The sequence below is a fragment of the Thamnophis sirtalis genome, unplaced genomic scaffold (assembly GCF_051295495.1).
Source record: "Thamnophis sirtalis isolate CommonGarterSnake01/CBP01778 unplaced genomic scaffold, rThaSir2_p1.2 scaffold_1, whole genome shotgun sequence".
In the NCBI taxonomy this organism is placed as follows: domain Eukaryota; kingdom Metazoa; phylum Chordata; class Lepidosauria; order Squamata; family Natricidae; genus Thamnophis; species Thamnophis sirtalis.
This window is the reverse complement of record NW_028261381.1, coordinates 93,801,148-93,822,295: the sequence shown is the minus strand read 5'-3', so window position 1 is coordinate 93,822,295 and position 21,148 is coordinate 93,801,148. Positions and strand designations below refer to the sequence as shown.

At 36.2% G+C, this 21,148-nt stretch overlaps 1 protein-coding gene across 2 annotated transcripts in view; it reads left to right on the top strand.

Annotated features, from left to right (window-relative positions):
* NELL1 (neural EGFL like 1) overlaps nucleotides 1-21,148 on the top strand; it is a 520,182-nt gene that overhangs the window by 207,571 nt on the left and 291,463 nt on the right. For both annotated transcript variants that reach the window (XM_087719035.1, XM_087719031.1), the window contains exons 9-10: nucleotides 1,112-1,214; nucleotides 11,979-12,052. In XM_087719035.1, coding sequence (XP_087575161.1) covers nucleotides 1,112-1,214; nucleotides 11,979-12,052 — 177 coding nt within the window. The remainder of the gene's footprint in view (nucleotides 1-1,111; nucleotides 1,215-11,978; nucleotides 12,053-21,148) is intronic.

Below are 21,148 nucleotides of genomic sequence, written 5' to 3'. Positions count from 1 at the left end.
GAGCCTCTTCTTATTAAAACTTTTGCTAGCCTCATGATAACAGAATTTTGGGTTGCATTAAATGCAACTTGGTACCAATTTACAATTTTGCACTAAATGGAATATCATATCACAGGTAATCTTCCACTTATGAAGCTTAACAACCACTCAAAGTTACAATGGACCTCAGAGCTACTTATAATCCATTTTCAAAGTTAAACCACTCCCCCCCCCCAAAAAAAAAAAAACCACAGTCAAGTGATCTCAGCTTGGGCACTTAGCAACCAGGTCACTTTTATGGCCATTTGAAGCATCTCATAGACACAGGACAGTGGTTTGCAATTTTTTTTTTGCCAGATTCTAGCATTCACTTCCAGGTTCCAGCTATTAAGGAAAATGGATTTGCTTAGCTATTGTGCTTAGTGACTGTGGCATTTGCTTAATGACTGCAGTGTTTGCATGGCAAAAAAATATATGAGTCTGTCCATGTATATGTGATGCCTTGATTTACAAATGAAATGATTTATAATTGTAATTATGGACTTAGTTATGGTCATAGGTTAAGAACTACCTACATTAATCTCATACTAATTGTGACCTACCTGTGTAACATAAAGAAGAAGAAAAAGTTTAACATTTAAATTATATTAGAAGGATTTATATACTTCAGTGCAAAATTAAAAGGCACCTTTGAGATAATGTAAAAAAGAAACATTAATATTATGCTTAAGTTGTAAAGTACATGATAGAAATATGTATATTATGCTATTAGTATTTATCATTTTGAATACCAGAGGAACAGAATTAGTATGTAAACCTTGCCTAGTAGAAATTATTTGATAAGTATCAGAAAAAAAGTCTTGTTTGCTCAAGAAAATAGAAAAGTTTTCATTAAAATGTTGAAGATGATTGACAGAGAAGGTGAAAGGTGTTATTTATGTGTTTAAGAAGATTTTTTTTTGTTTTGTTTTGGTTGCTATACTTAGGCAATTGCTGGATTTGGGGGAGTGGGATAAAAGATTTTTTCCCCCCAGAAATCTAGTAGTGGTTCACATTGGTAGAGGTTAGATAAGATTCTGCCCACCAAAGAATGACATCTAATGCTACTGGGATTTATCTGTTCTTGGTTTAGAATGGAGTAGTAGAATGCCGACGAATGGCCTGCCCACTATTGAATTGTTCTTCTGATGGTCTTCCAGTCCATATAACTGGCCAGTGTTGCAAAGTATGCAAATGTAAGTACAGATCTCACCTCTTTCTGTTCTAGAATTGTATGCATGCATGTATATATATATATATGTGTGTTCTGATCCCCTCCTCTGTCCAGTAACAAAAGCCAAGACAAGCTTAACTAGAATGTACTTTTAATAGCAAGAAGCCACAATCTCGGTGGCTGAAAGCCAAGCAAACAGATAAGGACCTTGGCAGCAAGTCCGACAAACCTTGGCAGCAACTCAGACAAACCTTGGCAGCAATCCAGCCTGCCAAGTTAGTTACGTTCTCTTTAATCAATGCGTTGACTTCTGCAAGAGAGGTGTGTCACAAGCAGTCTTTTTTATAGTCTGGAGAGGAGCCTCATGACCATCAGCTGAGTGCAATTACCTCCTGTAATTGCATAATTGTTCTTGACGCTGAGTAGCTCTTCGATGGCGTGCATCCAGGAACAACTCACTGCTGGTTTCTGGATCACCCTCCCTTGTCTCCTCCCCACTGGTCCAAGGCTCAGGCGCCACCTGGTGGCCAACCAGTCTCTCTGCGCCCTGCTCAGAGTTGGAACCCTGTCCAGCGTCCTCCACATCCTCCAGGGCCGACTCATAGACCCCTCGCTGACGGAGTCTGGTGGCAGCTCCAACAGCTCCTGCTGGGCCACAACATATATGTATGTGTAAAAATCCCCCCATTTTTATGTACAGTGGTACCTTGGTACTTAACTATTTTGAAACTTATCAAACCCATTTGACATGAACATTTTGTCCTGGTACTCATCATTTGTTTGATACTCAATGCATAACCTTGTGACCACCAAACCACACTTATTGACACCAAATCACACTTGATGACCCCAACCACACTTGTTGGTATCAGTTGCCTTTTGACTCATATTATTCCTTATGGGGAAAAAAATGTTTAGTAATCATCATTTTTGTACTCATCATGCATCCTGGAACCAATTAATGATGAATACCAAGGTGCAACTCTATCTGGGAAACTAAGGTGGGACTAATTAATATAGGCTAGAAATATTAATTAAGGTGTTTTAATCAGTTCAATTTCTAACCTGATTAATTTAGGCTATAAATATTAATTAAGGCATTTTAGGGGAAATTATTAGATTCTGGTAACACCAAACTGAAAGCAATCTTTGTTCTGCTTTTCTAATCATATATTCGGGTATCTTCTATACTGACTTGCCTGATGGTGGCAAGATGGTATCTTTAAAAGGCCAGCTATTATAGTTAACTGCTTAAGAGAGACCATATTGTAGGGGTGAAATGCTACTGGTTCAGAAAAAAATGCTACCTGTTCACCCGAAATGGTAGTAAAAAAAATGCTATCAGTTTGGGCAAAGCAGTATATCTGATGATCAGCTGTGACACACGATTTATATTAGCTAGAATCATTGGATTTCCTGCTTTCTAGCTAATCTAAATCGCATGGCACAATGGATTCCCCCCTCTCGCTGTTCTACTTAACTTTGCAGACTGGAAGGATTCAAAATGTTCCTTTTTTAGTACTGAGTGGGAGCACAGTTTAAATGTGTGCGCAAAGCGTGCGGTAGGTAGCAGATTTACTGAACCGGTAGCAGATTTCAGAGGATTTCACCACTGCTATATTGCATGAGCTTACACGAAAAAGTATATTTTGGTGCATTTGTGTAAAAACCAGAATATCCCAGAGAAAGTTTTGCATGTGGAATGCCCTGTTTCCTTTCAGAAACTGTAGAAAGTTAAAGACATCAAATTGTAAACAAATACCAAAAATAAACCAAATAGTTGGAGAATAATCTTACATCATATATTTACTATAGATATCCCAAGAATGAAGTAAAGGAGCTTAATCATTCATTTTGCCAAGATCATTATCCAAGATAAACAATAATGCTTACAGAGAATCAAAATATACCATTACTGTTCATAAAAATTTTAAATTCAATTCCAGATATTTCCAGTGGAATCACGTACTGTTGTTCTCTGAAAGTTTGAACTAATGAATTTCAATAAGTCTATAACTCAAGAACCATCATGAGTAGCTAGTTTTAGGAAATATCCGGGTTTGCTGTAATACTAGTTTACAACTTATAGAATTTTAAATAGCTTGCTAATTTTTAAAAAGGTTTCTAAACAATGGTTAAGTATTCTGAACTTAAGGCATATTTTCTCTCCTGCTCTCCTCCTATACAACAATGAAATTACCTTATTTACTCTTTGAGAGAATCTAATAATAGAAGAGTTTGCAAGATAATTTCTACACTCTCAGCAAGTGGCACCAAAGTGCTATCTTCTACATTGATAGATATTATATTTGGATTGTTAATATAGCAGAAAGCATGAAAGGAAAATATGCTTTGTGACTTGTAGTGAAACCTTATAGGAAAATAGAACTCCACTTAATGACTAGTATCACATACTCATAAAAGCATAGCTTGCTTTAGTCATAGTTTATTGAATGAACCAGAACTGAGTGGGTTTACATAATTGTAATTGGTTGTGTATTGGTTCATACAACTCTCTAAATCAAAAGCAAGTTCTTGCCTCACAAATGTTAATTTGTGCACACAGTGCTAGTCATTAACCCTATCCATTGTGATAGTTCTCTATAGATTGATTTCTCTGGAAAAAAAATGACTGTTTACAGGGTTTCTTTCTGGTTTGTTCTGAACTCTGTAATATAAACTCTCTTATGAGAAAGCGAAAACACCAACTCCTTCCACACACACACCAAGAACCTTGAATCTTGTGTATTTGGGGATGGAGATTTGTGAGACATCTGCAATAAAGACCTTATCTTAACATATAGATACAGGTAGTCCTTGACTTATGACCACAACTGAGCCCAAAAGTTTTGTTACTAAGCGAGATGTTTGTTGAGTGAATTTCCCCTTCTTTTATGACCTTTCTTGTCACAATTGTTAAGAGAATCATTGCAGTTGTTAAGTTAGTAACAGGGTTGTTAAGTGAATCTGGCTTTCCCATTGACTTTGTTTGTCAGCTAGTGATCACATGACAATGGAACACAGCAACCATTGTAAATATGAGTCAGTTGCCATGTGTCTGAAATTTGATCATGTGATCATGAGGACTTTAACAGTCATAATAGCAATAGTGATAGCAATAGCAGTTAGACTTATATACCGCTTCATAGGGCTTTCAGCCCTCTCTAAGCGGTTTACAGAGTCAGCATATTGCCCCCAACAATCCGGGTCCTCATTTTACCCACCTCGGAAGGATAGAAGGCTGAGTCAACCCTGAGCCGGTGAGATTTGAACAGCCGAACTGCCGAACTAGCAGTCAGCTGAAGTAGCCTGCAGTACTGCACTCTAACCACTGCGCCACCAAGTACGAAAAATAGTCATAAGTCCCTCTTTTAGTATTGTTGTAACTTTAAATAGTCATTAAATGAACTGTTCTAAGTCAAGGACTACCTGTTTTTATTGCCATCACATTATACACAGGGTGGACTTCAAAAATTTAAGCAACGAGTTCTCTGCCCAGTTGCTGGGTGGGCATGGCCATGGTAGGTGTGACATAGTCAGCTTCCTGCACCATGGCGGGGGGGGGGGCATTTTTGCCTTCCCCAGGTTCCTGAGGCTTTCCTTGAGCCTCTGAGATGGTGAATGCCTTCCCTTGGCTCTGGAGACTCTCCTGGAGCTTCCAGGAGGCTGTTTTCCCTCTCCCTGAGCCTCCACATTGACCTGGCACTTACCTTGCATCCAAAATGGGCAGTGTGGAGACTCCTCAGAGGGGTGAGGCAGGGTGGGCTGGGCCAACCAGGGTTGTGATTTGAAGGTTCTCTGAACTGACCATAATGTTAGCTATGGGTTCACCCGAGTCCAGGCGAACCAGTGCAGGCCATCCCTGGTTATATATACTTCAATAGAATATCTCCTGGTAGTTCTATATACCTCCAGTAGCTAATTATCCTGCATAGGCACAAGTCAAGCAGATTCCTATTGGCTGATGTGATTCTTATTCATCTTGTGTAGCATGGATTTAGGTTTCTCGTTGTTAAACATCTGGCACTGTATTTCTTCTATTTCCTATAATTACGTACAACAATTTGAGTAATTATCAGTTGTATTGCCAAATAGAGGGGAAAACAAAAGAAACAATATTTTGGGCAGTATATTGTGTCTGGATAGTACACAGGACAGTAGTATATATTTGGTAATGTATTTTTAAAAGTTCCAATCGTAAACTGAGGTTGTAAAACAGGTGATAATAAAAATAGAGATCTTTCAGAATATTGCTTTTTGTTGCGAGCATGCTATGATATAAGCCTTAGCAATTGTAGAGAGTATTTAGGGAGCCTTTAGGAATCTGAGAGATAATTAAGGAGAAGATGAACATTTCCTGTAAAATTCCTGGTTTTCTTTTCTCCTCTCTCTCTCTACGCCCATCCCAATCTTCTTCTTATGTACCACATCGGAATGGTTCACCGACAAAAGGGCGACCGACAAAAGCACGTCCGACTAAACTGCGGTGACAAAACCGCGAGTTCTAAACTGCGCCGACGAATGAGCGCTGAATCATGTCGACAACAGGGCGCCGACAGAAGCACGCTGTAAATCTAAGCCTAAGCCTAAACCTAAGCCTAAACCTAAGCCTAAACCTAACGCTAACGCTAACCCTAACCCTAACCCTAAACCTATCCCTAAACCTAACTCTTACCTTAACTTAAATCGTGCTTCTGTTGATGCGCTTTTGTCGGTGCGCTTTTGTCGTGCGCCCATTTGTCGGGTCATGCATCGGAATTATCCTTATCTTGGAAGATGACATTTGATAAATTGTGAAAGGCAATCCTTATACTACTTCCCCTATTGATTGTGTCTCCTTTCTTTATTATATCTTGACCCCTTTTGCTACTCTGTATTACCAACTCGTGAAGCATTATTTAATTAATATGCTTTTAAAAACACCCTCCTATTCATTTCTTGCTGAAGGATTTTTCTTTGGATTCTTCTTTATGCTCAGATTACACTAGCTTGTGTCTTTGTTTCTTTTACCCCTTGTGACAGAATTGTCCTCTCACAATTGAGTTGCTATTTGTCTTGTAATGGCCTCTTGATCTATACCAATCATGATTTGGGCCAGACTGGTCAACTGAGAAGTCACTTTCTTTCATTTGTTCTCTAGACATTCTATTGTTTACGTTATGATCCTTGAATATCAGAGGCGATGAATGCACTTGATTGGTGTAAATCCATTTATCTTCTCATTCTTTTGTAGTATTGCATAGTGAAATTTAGTTCCAGCAATATTTTATCGTAAGGATATCTTTTATTTTGTTCTTTATATTCTTCCCATAGATGAGTGGTGTGACAGCCTAGTGGTGAAGATTCTTGCCTCTCACTCAGATAGTTGAGAGTTTAATCTTAGGTAGCAGCAGATGTTTCTCTCCTAGGGCACAAAGAAAAAAATCTGCTGTGAACTCTTGTTTCGTGTCAGAAAGGGCATCCAGCCTGAAAATGCTCAGCTCCACCCAGTTGTTCCATCTCTACTCTGAATTGAAGGATTATAGGGTTATAAAAGGGACTTTTTTATTCTTCCCATAGATGTCCTGATTCATTATGTTGACCAGTTTGAATAATTATCAGTTGTATTTCCAAATAGAGAGGAAAACAAAAGAAACAATATTTTGGGCAGTAGCAGTATTACTGTTATTCTAATGATATCGACATCTTTGTTTTTCGTGGCTGTTAGTAGAAGGCACAGTAGTAGAAGGCCAATGATAGAAGTTCTCCTACCATTAAGCTGAATTGTCATTTTTAAGTTTGCATGGATTTCCTATTCTTTTTAGAGTCTTCCCTCAAATTTTCTTCAAGAGTCCTGGAGTTCCCCAGTTTCAAAAGCCTTGGAGTCTTGACTGAGGACAGCTGAATCTCTGCATATTTAATGATTTTACAATTTGGGTTCTAATGTTCACATGATGAATATTTCTGGAAATTACTGATGGAAGAATGATTCATGCTTTGGTTGTCTCACATTATTTACAGTCTTCTTTTAGGTGTTCCTTGTTGCTCTTGATCTAAGTCAAGAGAAATGTTCTTTGGACTGTTCTGAATTGTCCATGTCTGTGTTTCTCAACCTTGAAAGCTATAAGTTGGGTAGACTAAGTTGCTAACTAGGGAATTGGGGGAGTTGAAGTCCGCATAGCTTACAGCTGCTGAGGTTGAGAAACTGTTCTGTTATTTTCAAGTTTTACTGTATTGTAAGACTTTCACTGGCTCCTTTTTCAAGCCAATTGACAGTGTTTAAATTTACAGCCCTCCACAGTATTTCTATGGACAAGCTGTTCTTTATATTTATCTGAATAGGGTCTTTTTTGATTCTTGGCTCCAGGATCATGATATCAAGTTCCAGGCATTTAGAGACCTGGCCTCAGTGCTCTAGTATCAGCTGTCTTCTCCCCATCATCCCTGAGAAAATGTAGTGGCCTTTAAAAAAGTTTTTGGGATGTTTATTTGATGAATGGGGTAGTGAAGGATGAGATTGCTATATCCTATTCTTATTTATCTGACAGTTTTAGGTTAATACTTGTTTTCAGTGGATCAATGGATATACATTAAGTCCTATCCCAGGGTGGTGCTTTAAATCTATAGTTATTGTATAGGTTGTTTTAGTATTAGCTCATTTGTGCTGTTTGTATATTGTAGTTTTGTCATGTTCAGAGGGTGGCACAAATTAGTATCATGTAGGTGGGGGTCAGATGAGGATTAAGCATGTTTGTTTTTAAAATACACACCTGTTCTTTCTTATAATGGGAGTTAAAACAATGGCAGTGCAGGTTTTGTAAGTGTCTAGGTTTTTTTTTCTTTTTGTTTGCAGGCCTATTGCTTATTTCACAAAGTGAATTCTCACATACATTCACACAATTTAAATTATGCAAACAGAGTAAATGCTGAAGCAACCCCTTTCTCTTTTATGTTAGGGAAGGGTGATTTGACTTGAAGGCAAGAATCACACCTTCAAATTGAATCTTTGAATCAATACATGGTGTCTAATTGAATCAGGTACCTTCAAACTGGCTCAAAGGGATTAGAAGACTGGAGAGAGACTTGGAGAGTTTTAAAGATGATCTCTGCATATAACTGATGTGAGGAGCTGATGAGTTGCATAAAAGGGTTTCTCATACTGTCATGAGTTTTATCACCCCTGAAAATTCTACCTGTTCTTTTTTGCCTATGTCCTATTCTCCTAGTAGAATAGGTTTAGACAGGTTCATTTGAAAAGAAGGAAAAAATGAACAGGACAGAGTCCCTCAGATTAATTCTATCTACTATTTCTTTCTTTTACCTGTTTTCAAGTCCATGCTTTCTTATCGTATGGCCTCCTTTTGTTTCTTTCTGCTGCTTACCTATTTTGAGTGAGTCTTAATTATGAAGTGGTCTAATTACATGGAAGCTCAAATACTTTTGTCACCAAATTATAAGAGAGGACTCATTGGAAAAGATTGTGATGCTGGGAAAGATTGAAGTCAAATGGAGAAGGGGACAGCAGGGAATGAAATTGTTAGACAGTGTCATCAACACAATGAACATGGGCAAACTCTGGGAGACAATGGAGGACAAGGCACCTGGCCTGCTATGGTCCATAGAGTCACAAAGAGTCGGAAAGGACTTAGCGACTGAACAATAACAACATCAACACTTACGTGAAGATGCTTTTTGATAGACTAATTTGCATAAAGCAAACTGCTTCTTTATATCATTGTGTTACACACAAACCAGACTTCTTTAAAAAAATGAATAAAGGGACAGTAATCCATGGCAACAAATTTATCAGTTCAAAAAAGCAGGCAATCAGCACATTCCGAGATCTACCTTTTAAAGAACTTTTGGAAATGTTTGTTTTTCAATGGGTGTTGGATATTTTTCGCATTCGTAAGCACATTTTCTATTTAGCCAAGTGGGAGGTTGCTGTGTTAGCTTTCTTCACATCTACACTCTCTGTTTCAGAAGAAGTTCAGAGAAATGTTTCAGAATGAATTGTACAGAACCCTTGACAGGATCCATTTAAGTATTTGCTGGACTAATCTCCCATTTTTTATTTTATTCTGTTCCTAATATTGTCATGTTTGTTGTTACTTTCACCCACTCCTGAAAAAAAGAAAGAAATGTAGCTACAAACATATTGATGTTTTTTCCATTAAAGCCTTTGGTAAAATCTTTTATCAGCTCAATTTGAATCTAATCTCTCTGCTCTGAATTCAGATGTTTGAATCAATTTATATTATGTTTGAGACTCAAATTCAAATTAGGTCTTTGTTGATTTACATGATTCTAATAATGCAGAAAAGTGTGTGTGTGTGTGTGTGTGTGTGTGTATGTATGTATGTATGTATGTATGTATGTATGTATGTATTACAACAATTTGCTGAAAGTATAACTGAACAAAATCTAGGATCAAATCCTTTCTTTTGCACTTGTAATTTATTAAAAGAGAAGGCTGTAAAATTATTTGAGAAATGAGGTTATTTAATTGCCATTGCTTTGGAAGTGTGTGTGTGTGTGTGTGTATATATACATACATACATACATACATACATACATACATACATACATACATACTTACTGTAACATTTAATGATTGTATGTGAAGAAGCCACCCAGAGCCACCCAGAGTTGCTTCAACAACGAAATGGGCAGCATATACATTTAATAAATAAATATATATAAATATATAAAGGATTGAATGGGGACTTGTAAGACATTGCTATGGGACATTACTTTGTCTCATATTATTAGATTAGGATAAAGCATGTTTTAAGTAAATATGTCTAAACCATTTTTCTTCCTTTGAATTAGTTTTAGAATCATGGAAGGGACCTTGGAGATTTTTAGTCCAACTCCCCGCCCAAGGCTTGAGCCCTTATACCATCCTGGACAAATAATGTCCAATCTTTTCTTGAAAACCTTCAATGATGGAGCACTCACAATACTTCTATTGGTTAATTGCTCTCACTATCAAGAAATTTATTCTTATTTCTAGGTTGGATCTCTCTTTAACAAGTGTCTACCCATTGCTTTCTGTCCTGCACTCAAATGCTTTGGAGAATAAGTCAACTCCCTTGTCTCTGTGACTGCCCCTCAAATACTTGAAGACAATAATCATGTCACCCCTAATCCTTATGTTCATTGGCTAGACAAACTTAGTTCCCTTAACTGTTCATTGTATGGTTTAATCTCCAGGCCTCTTATCATCTTTGTTGCTCTTCTCTGCGGTCTTTCTTCTATTGTGCTGACCAGAACTGGATAGGATATTTCAAGTGTAGCCTCACTAGTGCACTTTGGTCATATTTCTTTCATATATTTGTGCCTCGAATATCAACACACTTCCATCAACTAGGAACCTGCAATGGAAAACATTATTTCCTGGCCTTGCTCAGCACAACTTATAATTTATGTATGTATTTATATATGGTCAAAATAGTCAAGATAGTGACCATGATGTTGCAATCATTTTTTAAAATAGGAATAGCTTTGATTATACCATCACAGTTGCCATTTTGACTTTTTTGACCGCACTATGCAGACACGCATATAAGATACCAGCATAAAGGAAAACAACCAGTTTAGGTCAATATCTCTGTATAATACTAAAGATCTACATGGAATTTTGGATCTTTTTGAAAGAATAAGAATCAACAAAAAGAAATCTAGCAATAAAACAAGATGCAGGGTTCAGAAAGGTAGTTAAAGATGTTGCATCTTCTAGATCGTGGATATAGATCATGAACTAATTATCTTACATGTTTATCTCTACAACTGTCTACTAAGCTGGTTTTACCCAGAGTCTTCTTTAGACATGTCAGCTATATCTTGCATAAGTTTCCCTGAAAAGGTCCTTCTGTTGACAGATACCTGGAATTAGAGGCCTGTATATAAAGCATATAAAACTGTATCTTAAATGGTTACAAATAAATGGTTATTTTTGCAATCAGCAGTCTATAAAATGCAAATTTACATAACTTATTTCAATTATTCATTTTCAAAAAGTGGCACTTGTCACTTTGGGCAGGTAATGCTGAACCTACTTACGTGGCAGTTAGTCTCGCTGAAATTAGTGGAATTTTTCCCTTCCCAGGGAGGAATTCAAAGACTTATATATGGAATATACATACATACATACATACATACATACATACATACATACATACATACTACATACATACATACATACATACATACATACATACATGTAGTATCTATTTTTAGGGTTAGGGTTATCCATATAACTTTGTTTTTCCTGGTAGTGATTGACACAGGTCTGATGGCTATGTCTATGGAAAATGCTTCTATTTAACTGCGAGTAGTTCTGAAGTTTCTCCTTTAGTATTTGGAGCTAATCAGAATCCATATACGTATTAGGACCCATTGCTCAGCATTCTACTTAGTTATTTCTGCATCATGGCCCATTTTTCACATTCTATTTAATTCTTTCATACAAGCATGTTTTAACACAAATGTAGATCCTGCAGAATATCCCTGCCATGAGTAATTCTGTTAATGAATTGAATTCAATATCTGTTCTGGATCTGCTTTTACTTCAGGTCACTAAGTAGTTAGTTTGTCATTGTGAGTGGCAAAATGTTTCAAGATAATAATGTTTGTAATGAATTTACTATTGCAGTCAAAATAAATGAGGGCAATTAACGCTGACTGTGACTGAAAGCAAAGTGACGACATCATATTTACTTAAGCAATATTGTTTCTATTAAAGTGTATAATTTATTTGCTCTTAGGACTAAATAATAATGTCTGTGGTTTTTTTTAATTTTAGCAAAATGCATCTATGGAGATAAAGTGTTGGCAGAAGGTCAGAAGATTTTAATCAAGAACTGCAGAGAATGTCGTGTAAGTTTTTTTTAATTATTTGGCAGCATTCCTACGCATTACACTTCCCCATTTAAGTTTCTTCAGAATAAACATGCATGTCATTGTGCAATAAATGCTTACAAGTTTTAAGCAATGCACAAACTTTGTAAGTGACAACAGCATGTGAAAATATTCATAATTCCTTGAGTGGAAAAAGTGCACAGGCCCATCATACAGTATGTGTTTTTATGATTTATGAAGTTGTTTTTATCTTTCCCTACATCAGGAGCACTGACAACAGATTTTTTTTTCACTGCTGTCATACAAATCACTATGTTCATAAACACTCATTCACACATTCCACATCTCCCTTTCTCTTCCTTGAAAAGATGTCTGAGTCTTATATGTTTCTGAAAATCTACGCATCAGTCTATTTGCCAGGTTTTAATATGTTAGAAACAAAATTGAAGAGGTTTTTAAAAAAGTGTTGATAGGCTGGCTTCACAATGATAAGTTGGGGCAGACCTGGTTAGTACACGAACAGGAGACACTAGGAAATGCAAAAGTGACGAATGGAGCATGGATTCTGAAGATGTTACCTAACCTGGAAACGAAATGTTCGGAAACCAACATACAAGCTCGGAGAACATACTTTCACCCTCACGCTAGGAAATAATAGAACTACAGGCTAGACCGGGAAATCAGGGGAAAAAAAGAATGTGAAAGAAGATAGCAGCCAGCTGTTTTGGAGTTATTTCTAAGAAAATTACATGAAAATCCCTGAAGTCAATAAGAGTTGAGCTCGACTTGAAGAAGACTTTATTATTAAGTAAACTTGAGTTCTTCAACAAGATTCATAAGAGTAATCATTTTTTTGAAAAATTTGCCTGCAAATTTGATGAGACAATGTGAAACTTTCAATATGAGATTATATTAGGGTTAGGACCAGCGGTGAAATCCTCTGAAGTCTGCTAACAGTTTGGTGAATCTGCTACCGAGTGCGTGCTTTGTAAGCACATGCACACTTTGCGCTGATGCATGCCTGAGGCATGCCCACACAGCGCTAAAAAAGGAACATTTTGAAGCCTTCTGAGTCAGCAAAGGTAAGTAGAGCAGCCGGGCGGGGGGGGGGGGGAGAGAATCCACAGTGCCATGTGATTTAGATAAGCTAGAAAGCAGGAAATCTTACAATTCTAGCTAATATAAATCACGCATCACAACTGATTGTCACCCAGCTGATTTTTGGAAATACCGGTTCGCCCAAACTGGTAGCATTTTATATTACTGGTTTGGGTGAACTGGTCCGAACTGGTAGCATTTCACCCCTGGTTAGGACTGAAATATGGGTTAGATTTGAGCATATTCTGTGAAATTCTTTTCCTTTAGGAAAAGAAGTTCTGTGACAGGTATGCAGGAAGCCCTCAATTTTAAAAAATGGCAGGAAAGGTAGGTGTGTAAACTACCACCTTCTGCTGTTCTTTGCCTTCAATATCTTATTATACAGAAAGCATGCTATCTCTTTTAACTTCCATTTATAAAGGTATCTATCATAGTCTTTTTAAAGATCACAATCTAAAAATAATGGGAGAAAAAGGATTTTAACTCGTGAAAGTAGTGGGGAAAACTTTTCATCAGTTGAAGAAAAAAGGAAGCAAAGCTGCTTAAAATTCATTAAGATTACCTCCAGTCACAGAACAGCCAATTTCACTCGGCTATAAAAAATACAGTAACTTAGAAACTAGAGAAAGCTATATTTATCCTCTCTGCTTGATCTCCTTGGATTTGTAATAATGGACACTGCCTTTATCACATATTAGCCCTGAGCAGGTAAGCAATGGAAATGAGCATCCATTTTAATTAAATAGCAATTAATGCAACAATTAACCTAAAAATAAGAAAAGAATAAAAAGTCAATTAGAACATTAAGCAGGAAATGGGAGGGAAATAAATGTATTTAGAAACTTTAAATGGAAGAAAGGGTTATGGACCGAATGAGTGCACGTGGTTGTGAAAAAAAGTGGAAAAGGGCTGAAAAATCAAAGTTGTTAAGTAAGAAAACAAATTTTAGGTGAAAGGAAAGAGTGAAAAACAACAAAATGAAACAAAAGGAGGTTGTTAAGTAGGAGAAAGATGGTATATAGATTTAGAAGTCTTAAAATTTCACATGAAACAATAGAAAAAAAATCAGTGAAAAATGAAAAAAGGAGCCAAGGGAGAGGAAATGAGAAGAAAAGAGGAACTGAGACCAAAGAACAGGGAATCCTAAACTCAGAAAAGATAATTTAGATCCTTGAGCGCAATGTGCTGCTTAGAGCAGGAACTGAAATTAATGTACTATTTATGGATAGTTTTGTAACATATGCTTGAATTACGGATGATCTCATCACCTTTCTGTGAAAATAGTCCCACCGTAAAACTTTCCTAATTGGAAATATACTTTGTTGTTGTCCCAAAGATGCTTTTTTCAAGAGGCAACTTTCTGGTTAAATATATATATTTAAAATATATATTTTAAAGTATAAAAGTATAATGACATGTATGTATGTGTGTGTGTGTGTGTGTGTGTGTGTGTGTGTGTGTGTATGTATGTATGTGTGTGTATGTGTGTATGTATGTATATGTATGTATGTATGTATGTATGTGTGTATGTATGTATGTCATTATACTTTTAAACACACACACACCCCACCTAATTTTGGCTGAGATGTAGACCTGGTTACAATTCCCAGCTATTCTCATCATTATGTTTATATAATTATACATCCTTACATGCCCCCACGTTGTAATTCTGTCTTTAAATCTCAATAGTTTCCCATTGTAAGTATATTTCATGTTTCCTATCCATATTTTGATATCTTGGTTTAGATTACTCTTAATTGTTTATAAATGGCAACCCTTACTGTTTAATGTTCATTACAATTCCCTTAATCTACTATATAGAATAACAAGCAGTACACATCTCACTTTGTTCATCATCTTAAAAGTTCAAAATATGTCCATGTTTCATATATTTTAACCCATGCTTAATTGTCCTTCTATTGTCATATTCAATCAATTAGTAATTCAGTTTAATTATCATGTATAAAAGTGAATCACAAACCTCTGCTTTACAATCTCCCATACCAGTTTAATATTTGTCCATATTACATATGTTTTATTTAATAATCTTTTCATTATCATATTCAGTCAGTTAGCAACTCCATTTTATTGTCATATTTAGGAATAAGCCCCTTATCTTAGCTTAATATTTTCCCATATAACAATTTCTAGTTGTCTGATTTTTTCCGAGTAAGTCTTTTGTCCCACTACTGTTTTCCTGCCTTCTCCTTTTTCTTTGTTTTGATATGTCCACCCTCTTCAATTTTCTCCAAGCCTCTGTCAAAAAGATCTTTTATATTTCCCTTTGTTGGGGCGTAACCTCCTATTTCAATTTTCCTTATGCCATTGTCAACCTCCAAAACATGTTTTGTCTTCTTTTTATTCCCTTTTGTTGGAACAGATCCCCCTTTTACAATTTTCCCTATACCACTGCCAAGTCCTATGGAGTTTTTGTCTGCTTTTTATTTCCCACCATTTCTACCCCTTCATTGTCTGTCCCCCCTACTTCCTTCCCTTCTTCCTTAAATACCTGCTTCTCTGAATTCAGAATTCTATTTAGGCGTTATTTTAATGATTTATGCATATTTTTTATAATTTCACATAGTTCTTCAAATTCCCACCTTTCCATAATCTCCAGTCCCAAAGTTACAGTTAGTTATACAATTCTTATTTCAGAGTTCTGGTCCACCTTAAATTTATCTACTTCAGCTGCTGTGGGGAAGGGCAACAGGAGCCATCATGGTCTTTTGTTCTTCCTTAATGTCCAGTTCCAAAATTGCAGTTAGTTATACCAATCTTATTCTGAAATTCTGGTCCACCTTAAATTTAGTTAATTCAACTACTGTGAAAATGGAAGAGAAGCTGGAGCCACCTTGATCTTTGCAGAAAAAAAAGAAAAAAAAAGACTTCATATTTCCCCAGTTCTTGATTTTGTTATTATTTTTCCTTGGTATTTCTTGTTGGTTATAATTGCTCAAAATATATTAATTGGAATAAACTTGCATACAGTGAAATTCGGGTATGTTTCTCTTCCCTCCTGCTTTTCCAAGTTCTTATTTATGGCAGTTGGTTAATTTAAAATTTCCACACAGGCAAGATAAGGTTATCAGTTGTAAGTAAGGAGATGGTGTTTTTTCTTGATCTTTTTCCCTTGTTGCATTCCAGTTCTCATTAATTGGAGTTGCTTAATATATGTTAATTAAAAGACACTCGGACAAAGCAAATCTTCATGCTCCTAGACTCCTTTAAAAACACAATCTTTTCAAGTGCAAAACCAAATTTAGAGTTTATGTTTAAGTGGGTCTATCTATCTATCTATCTATCTATCTATCTATCTATCTATCTATCTATCTATCTATCTATCTATCTATCTATCTATTTATTACATTTGTATGCTGCCCACTCCCTAGGGACTCTGGGCAGCTTACAGACAAAATAGGAGACATATAAAAAATAAAAATAAGAATACAGTTAATTAAAAAAAATTCACATCATGCATACAGTTTAGCGTGGGGCTGGATACTCATCAACAGCCCCAGGCCTGCCGGAACAGCCAGGTCTTGGCAGCTTTACGGAAGGCTGGGAGAGTAGTGAGCGTCTGGATCTCTACGGGGAGATCGTTCCACAGGGCCAGGGCAGCAACAGAGAAGGCCCTCCCCCGGGGATTCACCAACCGACATTGACCAGCTGATGGCACCCGGAGGAGGCCCAATCTTATTGGTCTTTGGGAGGTAAATGGCAGGAGGTGGTTAAGTGTTTAAGTTTGGCACTTCTCTTCTTTCTCCTTTCTGTCCAAATTATTTCAAGCAAATGACTCTCTTTGGGGCTAGTGATTCAACCCTCCATTTTTTCCCTTCTTTCTTTTCGCAAAAATCACGATTTGTCCATCAATATTATTTATGCTTTCAAGATTCTTTGCCTTTTCCAAATTCTGATTTATAACTGTGGGTTAATAGATGTTACCAGGCTTTCATCTTGCCTCTGCATGCTCCTGTTCAGCTGCTTTGGCCTGGAACCAGCTCTTGTGCAGCCATGTTGCCATGCTGTCACCCCGGCTCTGATTCAGATGGCAAATCTCTGACCTACGAGGGACCTATTGCACTCCCTCTGGGTCTGATGAGATGCTGCTTCTTCTTTATTCCCCCACAGGGGGGTTCTGATCCAAAAACAGATCTCGGAGACAGTTTGTCAGACAGGGTTCATGTGAGAGTCTTCAGAGCTCACATCCCCCACATTTGTCCAGCTGGAGAACTTAGGTTGACTCCTTTAAGATTGCTCTTATGTCCCTGTAAACATGCCTATTAAAACCCAGTATCTGCAATTTCTTCATTCCCTTTATTGTGCTGAAGTTTTCACTCCTCTGATCACCCTTGTGTTTTCTTTCCTGGATCTTTTGAAATTCATCTGAGTGAATCTTAAAGTATGGTGCCTCAAATTGGACATAAGACTTGAGGTGGATTATAGACGGTTAGAATAAAATGGAATGGTTGATTCCCACACTTAGGAAATTACAAATCTACAATGCAGACCAAAATGGAATCAACCATTTCTGTAGATATAGCACACCACTGACCAATACCAAGTCTTAAAATCTTTTCCTTGAGTACTATTACGAGGTAGCGCCCCATATTTGATTTCTACTTTCTAAGTGAAAAGTATATTTTCTCAGTTAATCCAATAGACTTAGAAAAGACTTAACTGGGACAGAGAAAGACTAATATAGTAAGCCAAGCATTACTTTAATCAAAGTGAAATAAAAATATTTTTATTTAAGTGACATTTAGAAATAAAGAGATAAAACTTACAGAACGAGTAATATTAATTAAGGAGGAGAAAAGAAATCTCTGTTTTTGCTTATGTACAATAATTAAAATGATATTGGAACTAAGAACTAATGTTTTGGGAAACACTGTCAATTCTAGCTATATTTTGTGCTTAGATATTGTTTCAGATCCTCCTCATTTAGATGCAAATAATTCAATTCAATCTGATTTACAAGTTGCTAAAACATAGTCCATTCATTTAAAAAAATCCACTTCTGGGCATGTGCAAGCGAACCGGTAGTAAAAAAATTAGCAACCCATCTCTGAATCTTGGATGAAGTAAAATCATACCACCTTCATGTTCATTTACAAGAATCCATTTAAATCCTACCTAACTCATAAAAGTGTCCAACAACAATAACAACAACAACACATACAAAACCAAAGGTATCCTCTTGATCAGAAAAATAAAAATAAAAGCAATACTAATATCTTGGGGGAGCCAGGTGTGGTAGTCAGTTTGTTCTTGTGGTATTTGATAAATAACCACCTTGGCAACTGCTGTGTGATAGTAGTTGCACAAGACACTCAATATTCTAGATATGTGTACTAGCCTCAAAGGGTTATCTCTTTCTGCACTAACAATGCAGACAGAAATCAATTCCATCTGTAATGACTGTAATAGAATTAATCCATACTATTCTGGATTAGAGCAGATGGTTTTATTGATTTGTAAGCACCAGAGTGTATTATTTATTTCATTTCATTCTATTTTAAAACAAAGTGGAGCTAGATTTTGGACAGAACATATCCTGAAAAGAGATGTAGTTATCGAGCGCTAGACCATTTTGTTGCAGATTGTCATATCATACATATGTTGTATTTTTCATATATTCATTTCAACTATCTTCTTTTTGAAGCAGATTGACAACTATAACTCCACTTTGTGTTTGCCAGTCTTAAACATGTGTCATATTTTAGGCCAGTCCAATTATACATACTGCTGTTCCAAATAGCTCTTGATGTCTCCAGGTTCTTGTTCCTTCTAGCAGAGCCCATTGTACTGAGTTGTGCCTGAATATGTTTGTTTAATTTATTTTCTCTCCCCATCTTCCCCAAAGTATATAATTACAGAATACCAGAGTTGGATGAGACCTTGGAGATCTTCTAATACAACCCCTTGGTTGAGCAAGACCATTTCAGACAAATGGCTGTCCAGTTTCTTTTTGGAAGCCTCCAATGGTGGAGCATCCACATCTTCTGAACCATTCCATTGATTGATTGCTCTCACCATTAGGAAATGTCTTCTTAGTTATAGTTTGTTTCTCTCCTTGGATAGTTTCCATCCATTGTATCTTGTCCTGCCTTCTGGTGCTTTGGTTGACCCCCTCATATTTGTAGGTGCCCCTCAAATATTAGAACACTGCTATCATGTCTACCCTAATCATCTTTTCACTTTTTAAAAATTAAACTAGAATCCACACTTTTCACTTCTTTATGTTTTATAAATTGGAAGCCACAAGTCCTCTTCTTTTTCTGCCAGGAGCGCTGTATCATATCTCTATCATAAGTTTGTTATTTTCATAGTCCATTGACAGTCCTGGTGTAGTGTTTGGTTCATTAAATATTTCCTTAGTATAGATGTTGAAAAGGAGCTGTGATAGGATATATTCTTGATGCATTGCTTTTTAGACTGAGAATTCTTTTGAAAAATCTATTTCAGTCTTAAAAGCAGAAGTTTACTCCCAGAACAGATTCATTATAATTCTATCATCTTTGTCATCCATCCCAATTTGCTCCAAAGTTTTGATCAACATTTCATGATTTACAGAATCAAAGGCTTTTCAGTAATCAGAAAAGCATAAAGAGATGCCTTTTTGTTGTTTTTTTTAACTATCTCTTGATTCTTGTTTTCTGGTTTAAAATGCTTTCCCTAGTGCCACTATTTCATAAATGTGCTCTGAACCTCACTTATTGCATTGTTGAAATATCTTGCATTTCTTAAGAAATTAATTTTGAATAACATTTTTGCTGCATGTCTGATAAGACTAATCAGATTCTATGTTCAGTTCTTGCTTTCCTAGGAATTGAAATAAAAATTGATTTAGAGTCTTTTATAACATAGTTTTTTAAAAACTTTTGTTCTTATTTCCATCATTGCTAAAAAACAACAACCTGTCATCTAAACTTCCTTCGTTCTGCTTTTTATCTTTAGTTAGTTACTTTCTGCACTTTTAAAGTGCATCCACTGGCTGGTCAATAACATTGACTGTTTTTCCACACTGTTGATTATCTTCTTCAAAATATTGTAAAACCTATTTTCAATGTTTTTCTTTAAAGTTTATTTTTACATCTTTCCAAATCTTTCTTGAAAATATTCTATTTTTTTTACTCTAATGTTCTTTGCCTTTATACAGAATTTTATTATAACAAGGTTGTTGTTGGAATAAATATTTATATCAGGGCACATTTTAATAGAATTCTTAAATCTATCTTTTCTCATAACACAGTCTGTTTGGTTCCTTGTTGCATCTTTTGAATTTTTTTTTCAAGTACATAATCTTTCTAGTTTCTGGAACATGGAACTAAATATGGAAAGGTTCAAACTTTTCAAAGAATAGAAAGATTCAGGCTCCTCAAAGAATTATTCAGATCCTTAGCCATTGTTATTTCTTATACCTTAGACCACTTTTACTTTACAGATAGATATTTTCTGACCCTACTTTCACATTTAGATGTCCCAAAATAATTAGGTTCGTAGACTTTGCTTCTTGTATTGTTTCATAAAAACTCTTCTTGATTTGAGTAATTTCCTATTGAAATAATAAATTACAGATTACAAATCTGTAATATTTCTACAGTGAAAGCTTTGGCATCAATTTTGGAAATGATTATCTTGTCATTTAGTGACTAGAAGCCAATCACTGCTAACACAATGTTCCTTTTCATGGTAGTGGCAATGCTGTTTGTATGGGGAATACAGCTGGAATAGATCATGGTTCATTTATCCTGCTTGTGTATGTAGTACTCTGCAATGTCTACTTTCAAGGCAACAATTTCTTGTAAGACATTATTAGTTTTTCCAGATTGGTGAAGGGTTCTGACTTTCCGTATGGTTGTTTTTAAAAGATGGTTGTTTTTACAGACTCTTTTCTGTACCTCTAATTGTGTACGTTTCAGGCATTCAACTATACTCTCTATTCTGTTCTGCTGTTGTTTCCGGTTATGATTAATAATGGGGGGAAAAGTGAGGGCCCAGCCTCTTTTACATTTC